General features: G+C 50.9%; 6 protein-coding genes across 6 annotated transcripts; 4 read left to right on the top strand and 2 right to left on the bottom strand.

The window, feature by feature from the left end:
- Nucleotides 1-67: 67 nt before the first annotated feature.
- Nucleotides 68-1,095, top strand: N7484_004343 (uncharacterized protein; the record flags this gene model as incomplete). The annotated part of the gene is made up of 2 exons (XM_057114763.1): nucleotides 68-455; nucleotides 542-1,095. 2 exons carry the CDS (start codon nucleotides 68-70, stop codon nucleotides 1,093-1,095), a joined length of 942 nt encoding a protein of 313 aa, XP_056974903.1.
- A 745-nt stretch (nucleotides 1,096-1,840) lies between these two features.
- On the top strand, nucleotides 1,841-3,558 carry abd1 (mRNA (guanine-N7)-methyltransferase; the record flags this gene model as incomplete). The annotated part of the gene is made up of 3 exons (XM_057114762.1): nucleotides 1,841-3,255; nucleotides 3,307-3,473; nucleotides 3,524-3,558. The coding sequence occupies 3 exons, from the start codon at nucleotides 1,841-1,843 to the stop codon at nucleotides 3,556-3,558; spliced, it is 1,617 nt and encodes a 538-aa protein (XP_056974902.1).
- Nucleotides 3,559-4,055: 497 nt separating this feature from the next.
- N7484_004341 (SUMO ligase MMS21) lies at nucleotides 4,056-5,451 on the top strand (the record flags this gene model as incomplete). Its single annotated transcript, XM_057114761.1, has 2 exons — nucleotides 4,056-4,618; nucleotides 4,674-5,451. 2 exons carry the CDS (start codon nucleotides 4,056-4,058, stop codon nucleotides 5,449-5,451), a joined length of 1,341 nt encoding a protein of 446 aa, XP_056974901.1.
- Nucleotides 5,452-6,240: 789 nt separating this feature from the next.
- Nucleotides 6,241-7,898, top strand: N7484_004340 (Major facilitator superfamily domain general substrate transporter; the record flags this gene model as incomplete). The annotated part of the gene is made up of 3 exons (XM_057114760.1): nucleotides 6,241-6,513; nucleotides 6,596-6,910; nucleotides 6,969-7,898. The coding sequence occupies 3 exons, from the start codon at nucleotides 6,241-6,243 to the stop codon at nucleotides 7,896-7,898; spliced, it is 1,518 nt and encodes a 505-aa protein (XP_056974900.1).
- Nucleotides 7,899-8,963: 1,065 nt separating this feature from the next.
- On the bottom strand, nucleotides 8,964-9,986 carry N7484_004339 (putative mitochondrial dicarboxylate carrier protein; the record flags this gene model as incomplete). Its single annotated transcript, XM_057114759.1, has 2 exons — nucleotides 8,964-9,012; nucleotides 9,064-9,986. The coding sequence occupies 2 exons, from the start codon at nucleotides 9,984-9,986 to the stop codon at nucleotides 8,964-8,966; spliced, it is 972 nt and encodes a 323-aa protein (XP_056974899.1).
- Nucleotides 9,987-13,915: 3,929 nt separating this feature from the next.
- acuF (phosphoenolpyruvate carboxykinase PCK1) lies at nucleotides 13,916-16,229 on the bottom strand. The gene is made up of 4 exons (XM_057114758.1): nucleotides 16,007-16,229; nucleotides 15,862-15,937; nucleotides 15,603-15,803; nucleotides 13,916-15,268 (listed from the first exon to the last, which is right to left on the bottom strand). Exons 1-4 carry the CDS (start codon nucleotides 16,186-16,188, stop codon nucleotides 13,928-13,930), a joined length of 1,800 nt encoding a protein of 599 aa, XP_056974898.1. The 5' UTR covers nucleotides 16,189-16,229; the 3' UTR covers nucleotides 13,916-13,927.
- Nucleotides 16,230-16,508: the final 279 nt, after the last annotated feature.

The raw sequence follows: 16,508 nt of genomic DNA, 5'->3' as shown, positions 1-16,508 counted from the left end.
ACTGGTTCCCTTTAGTGAAAGTTCACACTGGCCTATCCCAACTTGCTTGCTATTTCAGCTACCAAAGATGAACTCCGACTCTCGACCCCAGAATGAAATGGCAGAGGAGGGCTCGCCACATTTCGGCTCCCCTCTGAGGGCAAATGATGTCGCTCGTTTCTTTATCAACAGCCCCGTTGAAGCCGGTCAAGTAAAAGTTGAGACCAACCCCGATGAAGATTCCTCGACCCTGACCCCAGGAACTACATCTCCAGTTGCGAGGGCTTATGAACGCACCCTGTTCCATGAACCTGTCAATCTTCCCAGCGAAACTCTATTTTTGAACGACGATCAAATCATTCAGTTGATGTACTGTGCACCAAATTTACGCAAAAAGTACATCATCCACTTTGACAGATACGGGTACCTTAAGAATCCATGGAGGCGTAGTGTGCTCTTTGAGATGAACGAAAACGGTGAGACGCGGCACCCAATGTCTATTATAAGGTCGAACGTTGCGAATGCCCCGGTTCAACTTGCCGGCATTAGACGTCGGGCCCAGGCTGCCAAGGATTTGGAGGAGAAGAAACGGACACATGCGTTGAGCCTGGAAAGGCAGCTGGCACACAATATGACACCCAATATGGCGAAGAGGTCTCAAGACCTGGCTCCAACCCTCTTGTGCTTCCAACTGTTGATAATCCTTATCTTGGAGACATCGATTCTCTGTTTGCCGATTACGTGTCCACTCCGCGTGTTCAAAACAGTCAGAACTCTCCTCCCAATGAAGCATCTACGGCGCCAGTTGCTCGACGAACCATGTTTCCCAGTGAAGAAGTTGCACGTCCGCAGCCATCTGTTGAAAACACCAGCAGTGCCGTGCAGGAAGCTGGATCATTTGAGATGGATCCTCTTCAGGCCTCGGGCCGCTCTAATCTTTCCAGCTGGGTTTATGAGCAAACTCGCTTACTCAAAACTCACCTTGCGAGCGCCGACAATTATGGAGAAGATCATCAGTATCAGAAGCGTGTGACGAAGGTGATCATTCAGATGTACAAACTTCGGATGGCTTGTATGAAGCTGAAAGGTGTGCAGTCGATGCCTGGTGTGGATTAGAGGGATTCCAGATTCGACCTCCACCGGAGGTATCTTTACGTCTTAATCTGCTAAAAGTTATCTGCTTTGTCTTTATTGTTTCCATCTGTTTATTACAGCGCATTTCATCGTCATGCTACTTCTCTATATTTTAGTCCCACACGTATTCGTGTCGGAGGTGTGAAGTTTTTTACTGATGTGTTTATTAGCCTCATGGGAATCTAACAAGTTCTATTTTACCTCTTGGGGTGGTCGATGGTATATTTGCCAACGTAGGTATATAAAAAGTCTCGTATAGCTTTCTCGGTCCTATTTCCGAGGCTTTGGGTATAAGCATAGACTCAAGCTCAATTGTCGTAGGTAGATGTAGGTAGGTACCAGTGTAGGGGGATTGTTTGATAGCCATTCGTCTACCAGGAACTACTCCTGTTTTCCTTATGCCAACCAAACATTGCGCGACCTAGGAATCGCTATAGTCGAAGTCAATGAATTGACTTAAGGCGTGGGACCTAATTGGTTCCCGCGAGACTGACCCACAGCGGAGCTCCCTTCGTCTCAAAAGGGAACTCTCGACTCTTCTCACCTCATGGGTCTGATTTGATTTCTTTCTTTTCATCTACTTTGCTCTTTTTGAATTTTCTCTTTTCATTACTCAATTTTAGCCCGAAATCCGAGTTCCGGTATCGCTGAATCCTGGCTCACCGAGATTTCAACACCCAAAATACCAAGCATCTTAACTCAGCTCAGCAGTCACGTCTACAAAAAAATGGACTCCTCGCCCGGATCAGGAGCTCCAAAGAGGTCGACCCCTACCGGCGTCCCCGAGTTTAACAAGAATGGAGCATCTGCCTCGCCAGGCGCATCAGAGCGCAAGCCGAACGAAGACCAGACAGGAAGCGACAACCAGCAAGCTCCGTCAGGTCCTGTCTCCAAACGCAGACGTATGCAAGAAAGCCAACAAAACCGAAAGCGCGGCCGTACACCACCCTCAGTCTTCTCACGCCGTGACCGCTCCCGCAGTCCCCTCAATGCCTCGTCTCGCGACGGCCCATCCCGACGATCTCGATCTCCCCTGCAACCACGCAGTCCTCCCGCCGATGACGCTCCCAAGCGCAAGCGACCAGGCGGCGGCGCCCGTATGGGCATCGTGGACCGTGAGACGATGAGACGGAGACAGGAAGATCGCGACCGCCAAGAAATGGAAGATGCAGAGCGGATGTCCCGAGACCGTGGCGTATCGGACGTCGTGCGGCAACACTACAATGCGGTCCCGGAGCGTGGACGGGAGTGGCGCAAGACGGAGAGTAAAATTAAGGGACTGCGCAGCTTCAACAATTGGGTGAAGAGTACGTTGATCCAAAAATTCTCGCCTGATGAGGAGTTTGGGGCACGATTCGACGATACAAAGGATTGGGCAGATGATAGTATGGGCCCGCCTCCTATGGATGATAAGAGGCTTCTTGTGCTTGATCTCGGCTGTGGAAAGGGTGGTGATCTGGGTAAATGGCAACTTGCGCCGCAGAAGGTGGAGCTTTATGTTGGATTGGACCCGGCCAACATCTCTATTGAGCAGGCGCGGGATCGTTACGCTTCTATGCGATCCGGGCGTGGACAGCGGGGTCGACGCCCGCCTGCGCCGTTGTTTCATGGGGAGTTTCAGACAAAGGATTGCTTTGGCGAGTCGTTGGGGGATGTTCGAATTATTCAGCAGGTCGGCTTTGATGCCAATGCTGGTCCTGGTGGATCTATGATGGCGTCGCGGTGGGGTGGAGGTGGTTTTGATGTTATCACGTCCATGTTTGCGATCCATTACGCATTTGAGAGCGAGGAGAAGACGCGCCAGATGCTTAGCAATGTCGCTGGATGTCTTAAGAAGGGTGGTCGTTTCATCGGTGTGTGCCCGAACTCGGATGTGATCACGAGCCGTGTCAGCGCGTTCCATGAACAGCGTCGGGGGCACGAGGCTGTCAAACCTGCCCAGTCTGAGGGCCCTGAAGATGGCGAAGTCGAGGAGGAGGAGAAGTGCGAATGGGGGAACGATATTTATCGCGTTCGGTTCTCTGGTCCGACTCCTGAAAATGGTGTCTTCCGCCCGCCATTTGGATGGAGATATACCTACTTTATGCGCGAGGCTGTCGAGGAGGTGCCTGAATATGTTGTCCCTTGGGAGGCGTTCCGAGCGTAAGTGCCCAGTGGATGCTATGTTCTATACCTGTCACTAACTTACTCCAGCCTGACCGAGGATTATAACCTTGAGCTACAGTACCGCAAGCCTTTCTTGGATATTTGGGAAGATGAGAAGAATGACCGTGATTTGGGGCCATTAAGCGAGCGCATGGGAGTCCGAGACCGGGCTACAGGTGCTCTGGCTATGACAGAAGAGGAAAAGGAGGCAGCAAGTGAGTACACCCATGACTATAACGTTCTGACAGCTATTGACTGTTCCTAGGTTTCTACCATGCCTTCTGTTTCTACAAGGTCTAAATAGATTACTCTATATCAGTCTAGATCCTCCGCCCATGAGAGAGAAAACTTGTATCTTTACCATGTTAGCCACATAAATCTTGATCAATATTCGTCTTGTGTTGTGCTTCCCCTCGATGTAGATAACCGATAAGAGATAAGCTTATCGCTCCCAAATGTAACCCGATGTAGCCTAGCGCGGATCGCGACGCGTTTGTCTTTGAAGCAGCTCTTTGTTGAAAACCTCAGCGCAAGTCGCTACGTTGCGATCCCTTCCAAACTCTCGTCACCACTCTAACACAGCACTTCGAAGTTCCAAGACCCTCAAATACATTCAACGACCCATCTGAGTCCAGCAAAGATGATGCACTCAACCCCCGCGCGCCAGCGGATGTCACAATCACGCGCCCCCTCAAGTGTACAAAGAGACACACTTCCAGAATTCGAGATCCCAGAATTACCACCTTATGAAGCCCCCTCGGCCCCCCCTCACAGCTGAAACCAATCGCAATCTGGCCATGCTCCTCCAAGGCGAGGAACACAAAATTCTAAAGATCAACCTCCAGCATGCCATAGAATCACTCACCAACAACGCTGGCGAGGTGAACGAGCGACAATGTGATGCGCAAATTCGCTATGAGAAAGTTAAAGAAAAACGACGGAATCGAAATGCTGCTGAAGGCCAAGAAGAGGATTCTAATGAGGAGGCAAATAATGAGGAGCTGGAGAGACTTGGTGAAATGGAACGCAAAACCGATGCGGTGACGGGGCAAATGGAGGAGAAGATGCGGGCGATGATTGATGCAGAGAACAAGCTGCGAGAGCTGGCTGAGACGGTGGAGCGGATTAGGAGGGAAGAGGAGGAAGCGCAGATTGCGATGTTGGGACCGAGGAGGACGAGGGGAGGGAGGCGACGGAGAGCGGATGATGAGGATGGGGACGATGCTGCGGATAGTGATTTTGAAGGGTCACCAGAGCGAGAGGCAAGGGAGCGTTCTGCTCAAAATCCGCCGAGTCGGAGATTTGAAGAGAGTCTTAAAACTGCGGCCGAGAGATGGGAAGGGATGTCGTTGACTGAAAGGTATGATTTCATGGTGCTTAAAGTATATAAGAGCGGTTCTGACTATGGCATCTAGATATGCGAGCAACAACGATTACATTGGGTTTTACCGCATGGTGCACAATGCCAAGTTCCCCAACGACGAGGCTCCGCCGTTACCACATTCATCTACGTGGTTCCAACACATGGAAGATCCCAATGCGACATCTGCAGCGCAAAATGCCTCTGGGCCACGGGTTTTGACGCGCAGTCGCCGTGAGCCCTCCGAATCAGATGACGATATTGCCATTGAGCGAGAACGCATTTCCATGAAGTGTCCCCTTACATTACTCCCCTACCAGGACCCCGTCACCAGCACGAAGTGCCCCCACAGCTTCGAGCGTGAGGCTATCCATGACATGATTGCGCGGAGTGGGATGCAAATTCCCGTCGGACCGGGTCGCGGGGCTCGGCGTGTGCGCGCGGTCAAATGTCCCGTCTGCTCGACTCCTTTCACTGCGGAAGATCTGCGACCCGACCCAGTTCTGCTACGTCAGGTGCGGCGTGCAGAGGAGTTGGCTGCGCGTGAAGCCGAAGAAAACATGGAGGGCCAGTCTCAGTTGGCGCCTCGGCCTAATCAAATTACCTTAGAAAGTGATGCTATTGATGCTGACGACATGGATGTTGATGTGGAAGTAGACGCGGATACAGACGAGGAAGAGGCCCCGGCGCCTAGTGCACGTGTCAAGACGGAGCCATTGGAGCGAGCGGTATCTACTGATAGCGAGGAGAACGAGGGCGAGTCCGAGGAATTGGAAAACAATGATGAAGATATGGACTCGAGCGATAATGCTGAGTCTGAGGAAGAAGAGTAGGAGATTTGTGATAAGTATGATTCCCATGAATGGTGGAGATAAGCCGGATGATGAATCGAATTTCTTGGCTGCCATTTGTCCTCGGTTGTTTTAGCTTCTTTTACCTTCAAACCGTCAGATTCTGTACGAGTCCATGTTTCACTGCAAGTTCGCCATTAGGTAACGTCCATAGTGTCACAGTCTGGGGTTCTGGCAAATACGACGTCCACGGGCGCGTTTTAAGTATCCCAGGCCTCGGACCTTGCATGCGCTCCATTCGGAAGTTTTCGTATTGTAGTCTGGGGATTAGAACGCTAATCCAAGAAGAGGAACTTCTGGAGCCCCCTTTTCACTCATTGGCTGGACAGATCTAGGCGCTCTCCACATGGGATTTTGTAGGAGATGGACAGTCTCGCCATGTGGCACGGTCCAGATGGGGGGATCAAGCCACTGCAACGATCCCTCGTCGATACGACTTCGTTTAGTTTTAATACGTATCACGCGACCCCTGTATATCGAAATTAGGGGTGCAACTCTATCAAAGCGGAGAAAGACACATCGACCACGGGCCAATCAGACCGGCAATCCCCGCAAACCAACCTAGAAAGCTAAAATGATCTGGAGCTGGGATGCTACCTTAACTCGTGGTCGTATTTTTGGGCTTCTTCAATTTTCGTTGTGCTGTTTTTGTTTTTCTTTAACTTCACCGTTCCTTCCTCTCCTTCTCTACCTACTCCTAACCTCCTCCTCCACACCATCTTCACCCTCCACTCCTCTCCACATCTTCCGTGACTTTTTCCCCTTTAGATCATGGCTGATATGGAGACTACCTCCAAGTCAGCCCACGCGGGCCTGGAAGTTCGCTCTGAGGCTTACACTTCTTCGGTCAATGAGACGCACACACGCCCCGCTGGCTGGATGTACAAGCCGTTGAAAATTGGTAAAATGACGACTTGGTATGCCTCGCCTGGCTTTCAGTTGGGCATGGTTGCGTTTGTCTGCTTCATGTGTCCTGGAATGTTCAACGCGCTGGGTGGTCTCGGTGGAGGCGGCAAGACTGACAATACTTTGGCCGATAACATGGTAAGATCCCCCACATTTCCACATTCCTCCACTTTCACGTTTTCCACGTGGGTCATGCTAATGAGTTTAATTTTGCGTCTAGAACACTGCCCTCTACAGTACCTTTGCTGTCATTGGTTTCTTTGCTGGTACCTTTGTGAATCGTATTGGTGTTCGCTTGGCCTTGTCCTTTGGTGGCATTGGTTATTGCATCTATGCTATCAGTCTGCTCGTCTCGGAACATGCTAGTGTTGGTGGTTTCAATATTTTCGCGGGCGCATTGCTGGGTGTTTGTGCGGGTTTGCTGTGGGCCGCTCAGGGTGCTATTATGATGTCGTACCCTCCGGAGCAAAAGAAAGGTCGCTACTTTGCTTGGTTCTGGGGTATCTTCAATGTTGGCGCGTGTATTGGTGCTTTGGTAAGAATTCTTCCTCAGGATACGTAGCTCTGAGAGCTAACGTGTTGTGTCTTTGCAGATCCCTCTTGGTCAGAATATTCACGTCACCGAAAAGAAGAATGTCACCGACGGTACCTACATCGCGTTTATTGTGCTCATGGCCTTCGGTGCAGTCCTGGCCCTCTTTATCTGCGACGCAGACAAGATCATCCGCCCCGATGGCTCTCGCGTGATTCTGATGAAAGCTCCCACCTGGAAGACTGAGCTGGTCGGTCTGTGGGAGACTATCAGCTTGCAACCGTACATTATCCTGCTCTTCCCGATGTTCTGGTCCTCCAATTGGTTCTACACCTACCAGATGAACAGCATCAACAACGCCTTCTTCAACACCCGCACTAAAGCCCTCAACAACTTTCTGTACTGGTTTGCCCAGATCGTGGCTGCCGTCATCATCGGCCCGCTGCTTGATGTCAAATTCCTTCGTCGCAGTACTCGTGCCCGCATCGCCCTCGGTACTTTGTTCGTTCTTACCATGGCTATCTGGGGAGGTGGCTATGCCTGGCAGAAGGGCTACACCCGTGAGACCGTTGCCGCAGCGGACTTCAAAGCCTGGGACTGGACGACCCCTGGATTCGAGGGCCCGATGTTCTTGTACTTCTTCTACGGATTCTACGACGCAATCTGGCAGGGCACTGTGTACTGGATTATGGGCGCTCTCGGCAACTCCGGTCGCAAGCTCGCGAATTTGGCCGGTTTCTACAAGGGCCTCCAGTCTGCTGGTGCTGCCGTTATGTGGTCTTTGGACGGACAGCACAGCCTTCCCTACATGAACGAATTCGCTTCCAACTGGGGTCTACTCATGGGCTCGCTTCTGTTTGCCGCGCCCGTGATTCTCTTCAAGATCCAGGACTCGGTTCCGATCGAGCAAGATCTGAAGGGCACCGACGAGACCATCGAGGACGTCCTTGCGCCTGGTGCGATTGAGGAGAAGAAGACTCTGCAGAACTGAGTCTACCTCGACTATTAATTTCTTTGCGTTGGCATGCACACACGGGGGATACGGGGATCGGCGATTTACAACGGCATCTTTTCAACCGGAGATTTACCACTGCCAGGGATACCCTGAGCTTTTCGGCATTAATATGGGATTCACGATAATGTCCACCTGTTACCTAAGTTCTACATTTATTTTAATCATGAGGCATGGCTTTATCACCTTATAACATAGGCTAGAATTCTTTCTTCACGTAATACGTCAATGCCAAGTGTCCCCCCCCCAATTTGCGTCACCATTCCAGTCCCTATGAAATTCCGGTGTTGACTCATGCCGAAATAAGAATTGATCTTAGTCCCCAAGTTTCCTTTTTCGTGGATAATGAGAGTTTGTGCGCACCATGAGAGGACTAGTCATGTGGTCCATGAGGGATGACGGAATAATCTAGAAACACTACAGCATTCGACTCATCATACCGAAGGATGGCCACAATTGGCAGGAGATATCACTACCTATGCCTAGGTTATGTAGGTGATGAAAGGTCTACTGAAGTTTTTCAAAAGGATAATCCATTTCCCACTACATCACCGGGATGAATACATGGAATGGCCAAGAGATGCATGAGACAAGTGTGTGGGGTATTCGCTTGTCAAAAGGAAAGTAAAAACCAAAAAAAGCAGCAGCAACAACAACAAAAGTAAACATAGGAGGACAACACAGGAGACAGTCCATTTTTTTTTTTTTTCATTCCCGCGGGGAACTCGATAACCATAGCCCCTTGAGTCCCGGAGGAAGTCGGAATGTTTCCCGTGACATATAAATAAACCCAGTCGATTGATGACACTGCTCAATGCGGGTTCGATGAAGCAGAGCTGAGTTCTTGCCATTGTGCATGGCCAATAACCGGAAGAACATGTCTCGCGTAAAATATTCCAGGTAGACAGAAGGCATTAAGACTTTCCTTTTGATTCGGACAAGAAAACATAAAAAAGAATAACATCGCACGCGCAACCAGATCGTTAAGAAAATATACCGGGATCTCATCAATAGCTAATAAATCTAGTCGAAAACACCGACGATCTATTTCGTAATAAGGTTGAGGTAATCGGCCACGATGAGGGTCACCATACTGCAGATCATTAGCCTGTGGGTCCAATATAAGAAAGTGGGGGCAACTAACGCATGAGGAGCGATCCGCACGTAGTAAGTACCAAAGCCACGATAGAACCGCATCCAACCCTCCTCAGCCACAACCTTACGCGCACAATCCAAGACACCCCGATAAGGCACCTGACCCGTCTTTGGATCCTTAGTCTGCTTCTGCAACCGCGTCTTGATAAAATCGAACGGCAACGAAAGGAAACTAGCAAAGAAACCCGCGATCGCAGATGCAGCGAAAGTCTGGTTCTGAGCTGAAAGGCTCGTGTGTTGCTTGAGTTGTGCCTTGGACTCAGCGAAGAAGGTCAACTGTCCCATGTTCAGCGCCATGGCCCGGATCACCGTTGGCAGAGCGCCTGCCCACAGCGCACCGATACCCTCCGCCTTGGGAATGCGAGCCAGCGCATCAAAGACGGAACGGTAGTTTGCGCGGGCGGCGGCGGGTTTCAGGCCGTCGGATTGCATCCGGACAAGTGCTAGATCGGCTGGGTTTCCAATCATGGCTGCGATGCCACCGGCCGTAAGGCCTGCGGCCGCGCGTTCGGCGAAGGTGACTTTTCGGTTTGCCGATTCGGCGTTTGCGTTGAGGGTTTTGATGAATGTGTCGAAGAGGCCTAGACGGGCGGTGGTGTAGACTGCTTGGCGGAGGAGTCCGGCTGAGAGGCCGGTATAGAGATCTTGAAACTTTCCGGCGGCGATGATGTCGCGGGTGATTCCGAAGGCGGAGGGGCGGGGGCCTGTCTTTGCGCCTTCACCGGCGAGTTGGAGGCGGACTTTTACCATGTCGACTGGTTGGATTACTGCCGTCGCGGTCATGCCGGAGAGGCCGCCATTGATGAAGGGGAGGGCGGCACGGAGGTATGGGTTTTGGAGGAGGGTTTTAACTTGGGATTGAGCCGGAGCCACGGGATTGCTGGGTGAATCTTGGACAGAGTTGGAGGCCATTATGCATGCAGGATTCACACCAGATATGCTGGGGAGTCGGTCGGTGGTTAGTTGAGAACGTTCGAGAGCTGGTGTATAGGTTTTGTTTGTGCATCTAGGTTGGATTCCCATGTACTGACCAGGAGATTTGAGGGAATTCAAGGGAAATTCCGGCGTGATTTGTGCCTTTGTGCAGATTAGTAGTTGATCTCTCGGTATCAGAAGCCACGGCGGAAGTTTCCTGCCCATGGAAACATGGAACTCACCGATGACGTCGAGCTTAATGAGTTTACAATGGACAGATGAAACCACGGATGAAGAGAAGAAGAGGGGAGTTTGAGGAAACACAAGAGTGCGGGGAATGTTTTAAACCTTGGAAGCACCATACACGAGACTCGAAAATACTCGGAACCAGGGGGTCTGAGCTTGTCTATATAACTTGGGTGACCTCGGGTCTTTTTCTGATGTACAGCAGCTAGAATCCACCCCGCGAACAACCGTGCCCATCAACCGGACCGATTGTTCGCCGTACGTTCTCCGGACTTGTGGGGTGATGGAGATGACATGGTTTTAGTATGTGGACCAATTACGTCGATCGCGATGCGTTTACAAGCGTCACTCGTTAAATGCGGGGATTAAAGCTTGTCATGTGTCCAGATTCCAGTCGAAAGCGGGGGGTAACATGCGAAACTAATACCACCATCTGCATACACAGATTCTTCTCTTTTACCTCCTTACCTTTTCCTCTTGAACATGAGCAGTCTTCCTGATCGACGGGATATGGTGTTCTCCACGTCATTAACCCCAGACCGCATTAGTGCCACGGGCTAAAGTCGGAACCCCACCTCGACTAAGCTTCCCACCACGAGAACGGTCGGGAACCCGTGTTGCTATCCGAGGGAAACTATTACTACACAATATACGCATCAACTATAATGACTTAATGCCGGTAAATACGTCTACGTCGTTCATCTCATACCGATTCACTCGGTTAGAATTTCGGTGGGACGGATCTCCAGGCCAGATCGGCTATTCCTCAGTAATATTCTCCCGCTTCCGCTACCCGTACCGAGGGCATGGATATCAACTATACAGAGGGGCCACCAAGTGGATCCAGGCCATTGCACTCTAGCCCCATCGCTGCCCCTGACTGGCCCGGCCAATAACACCTCCGCCAATACCAATGAAATCTCCCCTTGACGCGAACGGGCTTTGTTGAGGCAAAAGATTAGTCCCACCCCTGGAATCCTCCGATCTCATCCAAGAGTGGGATTGATTCCGCCGAGGACCGGCACTTTATTGTACGAATGCCTCTTCCAGATCAAGTCATTGGTCCCTGGTAGCTTTGAAGCCCCGGTGCTAACCCCGAATGTCGATTATCGGAGCTTTAGCCTCGATCACGGTGACGACTGGTGGAGCGGGATTCAGCACACGGAGGACAGCAGTCCGCCTTGTTAGTCTGGGCATTGAAGCTGGAATCAATTATTTGACGCCCTGGCAATGATTGCCGGCTGTGAGATCGTCATGCGGAATAAACTCGGCTATGGCTCGTTAGAAAGCGCTCGCCATGCCTGATCATCGGGCATGAGGGGTCCACCGCATGTTCAATGGAGTTGAAGTTACACTTACAACGCAGTGACTATTCCGTCTGGACCTTGATATACTACGTACAACATATACTCTTTTCCGTGGAGCGGTCAGCTCAATGACTACGCTAATTATCCCACGGTCATCTCCGAACTCCTTGTTTCAAAGTTATCTAGCTTGCTTTCCGTTGAGATTCCCGTGCGGGCTAACACGAGATACAGTATGACCTCAGGGCCGGTGTCCAAGTTCACAGGCGCTTTATCTTGGAATCCCAACAAATAGTACATTACGATAGCATCACTCAATAGTGTCATCCTTCTATAACTAGATCTCAGATCCAGACTTCTCATGCGCCCCACCGCCAAGCAAATCCAATACCCCCAACAGACACAAACCCACCATAGAATCCAATACAGACCCTCAATCTCATCACCTGTCATAACCAGATCCCAAATAGGAAAATCACAATCAATAAAGGGAAAGCGGAATCCACCCGCCCCAACAGTAACCACTAGCACTACCCACTCAACCTGAACAAAGCCGAGCCTACGCCCCGCGGAAAATACGGTCGGCATATCTACGGGCAGAAGTACGGGATCCGATGAGTCCCTGGCAAGAATGTTCGGGAGCGGAGGGTATTCCGACGGCAAACGGGTGGGCTGCAGCGGGATGTGGCTCGGGATCGGTGGGGTGTTCGGCAGTGGAAGTGGTACATGTTTTGATGTGGGGAACTACCCATATTATTAAATCTAAACTTGGGTCTTGAAATCAAAGTCGCGAGCTATCTTGACCAGCATCGTTTGTCTTTACCTGAATGCTTTATGTCATATTCTAGCCAGGACGTAACAGTTTCCACTTGATGCTTCGACATAGGCCGCTTGACATAGAGCAGTCGATAGGCAGCTCGATAGCCTCCAGCCTCAGAAACTGCTGAGTAGTTTCTCCATGTCTACGCAAGACTCCACATGAGAGTGCAAATACTCGAGAAATCAAATTGAACTCAAAACAATAAGTTCCAACGTTACCATTTGTAACATGGTACTTTCAAAAAGCAATCATAATAGATGTGACAGGTATTGAATAGCCTGGCAGTAAGTGGAAATAGTAATCCCTGCACCTATTCCGCCCTTCCACTTACGGGCAATTATCACACTGCAGCGTTCCATTCTGGTTAGTTATCCCAATATCTAAGCCATATTCCCTACATCAGCATACCACTCGACTTAGAGTTTGAACTTTGAACTGACCTAACTGAAGACTTGTGGAATTATTCCATGTCCCATTCATCATTGCACAATTCGAGACCAACAAGCCGTTTGAATCTATGATGCTCTCTTGACAAGATAAACAAAAATTGCCGCTGCGAGACTGTTAGCAGAAGTCTTTCGGTACAACTAGCTAGGGATTTTTGATTTACTGAGGCAAGAACTAGAAATGATAAAAATCGTTAATGAACTCCTCGTATATGATGAACGTTAGAACATTTATAAGTTATCCAAGGGGAGCTTACAGTCAGTCTTCCGTCCATGTTCGCAACACAATTGTTCAAGTCAACTTTTGATCTTATTTGGTGACCATCCGGGGTACCACAGGTTGCCCTGAGGTATGGTTTGGCGTATACTATGTGGCTGCATGAGCGGGTGAAGCCATTTGCTGTTCGGGCGGCAGCTTGGTGCAAGCTCATGCTTAGAGCTAGAAGGATTGGATTGAGGATCATTGTAAATTGAGCTAGATATCCATATGGCGGAATGGTAGGGAGTACAGAGAATGTGGGCAGGTTCAAAGGTTGAGAAGAGATGGGAGATCCGACTCTTGATCGCCTTTTTATAATCACCAATCTGCTACCCAGCGGGTCCATATCATGGGTCAAGTTTACGGGTAATTTCTAGCATCCATATGACACGGGTAGAAGCAGATAATAGGTATATCGGAGCACTGGTGTGACATGATTCACAGCACGGGCTATTATTGAATGAAGCCAAGGTCGGTCTCATACTACTTGAGAAATTGCCGTTGGGAATTCAAAGGTATTCAAGCACATCTAAGGAAGACACTTTGATTTACATCTTAAAAGTCAAGGTTGTCTGAAATATCTGATTCATTGGCTATCGTTAAGGGTAATCGAGATGGAACTCCGATTGAGCCAGTCATCGAACATGTCCATCAATAAGACAAAATACATAAGGAGATAAAAAAGAGATATCAAAAATAGGAAAATCAAGAAAGGAAAATACCTCTCACTTGGGCCGATTCAAGTGATGAGGCCGAGATCCAGGGGAATAGATCAAGCCAACGCAGCACGCCATGCAAATGACTTATAAAAGTCTGAAAAATCAAAACCAAAATGCCAATTTTGAGACCCGTCACGGGAATATTTAAACGCGGGGAGCGGCAGCCATGACCTCGGGGGTGGCCTGGTCGGAGTACTTCTTGAAGTTCTCGTTGAACAGGTTGGCCAGCTTGGTGACCTCGTCCACGAAGGGAGTGGAGGCAGTCCAGCTGGTCTTGGGGTTGAGCAGCTCGTTGGGGACACCGGGGCAAGACTTGGGGACGGGCAGGTTGAAGACATCGTAGGTCTCGTACTCGACAGTGGCGAGGTGACCGCTGTGGATGGAGTCGAGAATAGCACGAGTGTACTTGAGAGGGCAACGCTTGCCGCCGGTGGTGGCACCAGCACCGACCCAGCCGGTGTTGAGGAGCCAGACGTCGGCCTTGTGCTGCTTGATCTTCTCGGCGAGCATGTGGGCGTAGCGCATGGGGTGCAGGGCCAGGAAGGGCTGGGCGAAGCAAGAGGAGAAGGTAGCCTGGGGCTCGGTGATACCATCCTCGGTACCGGCCATCTTGGAGGTGTAACCAGAGATGAAGTGGAACATGGCCTGCTCGGGGGTGAGCTTGGAGATGGGGGGCAGGACACCGCGGGCGTCACAGGTGAGCAGGATGATGTTGGAGGGGTGGTTCTCGCTCTTGCAGGGGATCTTGGCGTTCTCGATGTACTCGATGGGGTAGGCGCAACGGGTGTTCTCGGTGAGGGTAACGTCGTCGTAGTCGACAACACGGCTGATGGGGTCGAAGACAACGTTCTCGAGGACGGAACCGAACTTGATGGCGTTGAAAATATCGGGCTCCTTCTCGCCGGAGAGGCCAATGCACTTGGCGTAGCAGCCACCCTCGATGTTGAAGACACCAGTGTCGGTCCAGCAGTGCTCGTCATCACCAATCAGCTTGCGCTTGGGGTCGGCAGACAGGGTGGTCTTTCCGGTACCGGACAGACCGAAGAAGACAGTCACATCACCGTTCTCACCCTCGTTGGCGGAGGAGTGGAGGGTCAGGACGTTGTGCTTAACGGGCATCTCGTAGAAGAGGACAGTGAAGACACCCTTCTTCATCTCACCAGCATACTCGGTACCCAGGATGACCATCTCCTTATCGGCAAAGTTGATGGCAACGGAGGTAGCGGAGGTCATACCCTCAGTGAAGCGGTTGGCGGGGAAAGAGCCGGCGTTGTAGATGACATAGTCGGGGTGGAAGTGCTTGAGCTCCTCAGCGGAGGGGCGGATAAGCATGTTGCGCATGAACAGAGCATGGTAGGCACGAGCGCAGACGACACGGACGCTGATGCGGTAACGCTCGTCCCAGCCGGCGAAACCATCGATAACATAGATACGGTTGCGAGTGTTGAGGTAGTCGACAGCACGCTCACGGTTGATACGCCAGACCTATTGGTGACATGTTAGTATATGACGTCATGCACGTGAGGCCTCGGTAATGCGGGCGGAGGGGAAACGAAAGAGCCGAGGGGCAGAGTGGATAGATCCGGATGGTCTCAGAGAAAATCCCAAAAATGGAAAGAGATCGCAAGAAAACCAAAAAGTGGACAGGATTGCAAGCCTGAGTGCCAGAAAAGCTTGACCCTGGACTGCATATGCAAGGGATCCTGGGGTGGAGCCAGCGGGCCACCTGCAAGGGCAGTCGTCGACCACATAGTCCCGACAAATATGTAACGAAAGAAATCGCTCATAGCAAAGGAATAAAGAAAAGCCTCAAACTTACATCAGGGGTCATGGGCTTGTTGACAGGTCCCCACCAGATCTCATTCTCAGAGGACTCCTCCTGGACAATACGCTTGTCGGAGGGGGAACGGCCAGTCTTAGCACCGGAGTAGGCGCTCAAGGCACCGCTGGAAGTGATGGCGGTACCGGTCTCGTAGACAAGGGCATCTTCGTACAGAGCAGGGACAGCAGGGTTGGCAATCTGTGATGTATTAGTATGGTCATAGCGATGGATGAATCGGCGTCGAGGGTCTGCTTACAATGGCAACACGGTCGTAGTCAATGTGGGCAGTCTCGTGCAGCTCCTCCTCCAGCTCGGTGTGACCCTTGCTAGGCCTATATAAAAAGAAAGACGGTTAGCGACGGGGACGTATGAGACGACAAGGTAGAAAGGGCAACACGTACTGGACACCGCCAGGGTGGAGGGCAGTGCGATTCACAGATGTAGCAACCATGTTTTTGAGTGAAGTAGAATGATAATTATTGTTGCGTTGCTTTGCGACTTGCTGTTGAAAGAAATCCGAGTTCAAGAGACCTGGAGAGCTGGGGCGGCCGGGGACTATATAATTTCGGTCAGGAGGGGCCATTGCCGTGACGATATGTGAATGCGTTCTCGTCCTTTGCCCCTGTGCTTCTCCACAGTTCCACGGGTGATGTCGGGGCGGAGGGCCGAGCTGAGAGGGACGGTTGACGATGGATGAAGCGTTGCCGACTGCGAATACCTGGGGAGGCGCAGTCCGAATTGACCCGAAAGGTTCTAAGTGGACACGAAGTGCACCCGGGGGACGGATGATGAACCGGAAAAGTAAGGAGGGGGAAATGATCAAGTGGATACTGCAGAAACGAGAAAAAAAAAAAGCCGCAGTGGTGGAGCTTCTGTATAGATCTGGGTTTTTTATTTTGGTAG

The sequence above is a fragment of the Penicillium longicatenatum genome (assembly GCF_028827895.1).
Source record: "Penicillium longicatenatum strain IBT 33135 chromosome Unknown contig_2_segment0_segment0, whole genome shotgun sequence".
NCBI classification, from domain to species: Eukaryota; Fungi; Ascomycota; class Eurotiomycetes; order Eurotiales; family Aspergillaceae; genus Penicillium; species Penicillium longicatenatum.
Note: the sequence above shows the minus strand (reverse complement) of the source record. Positions and strands in the feature narration are given on the sequence as shown.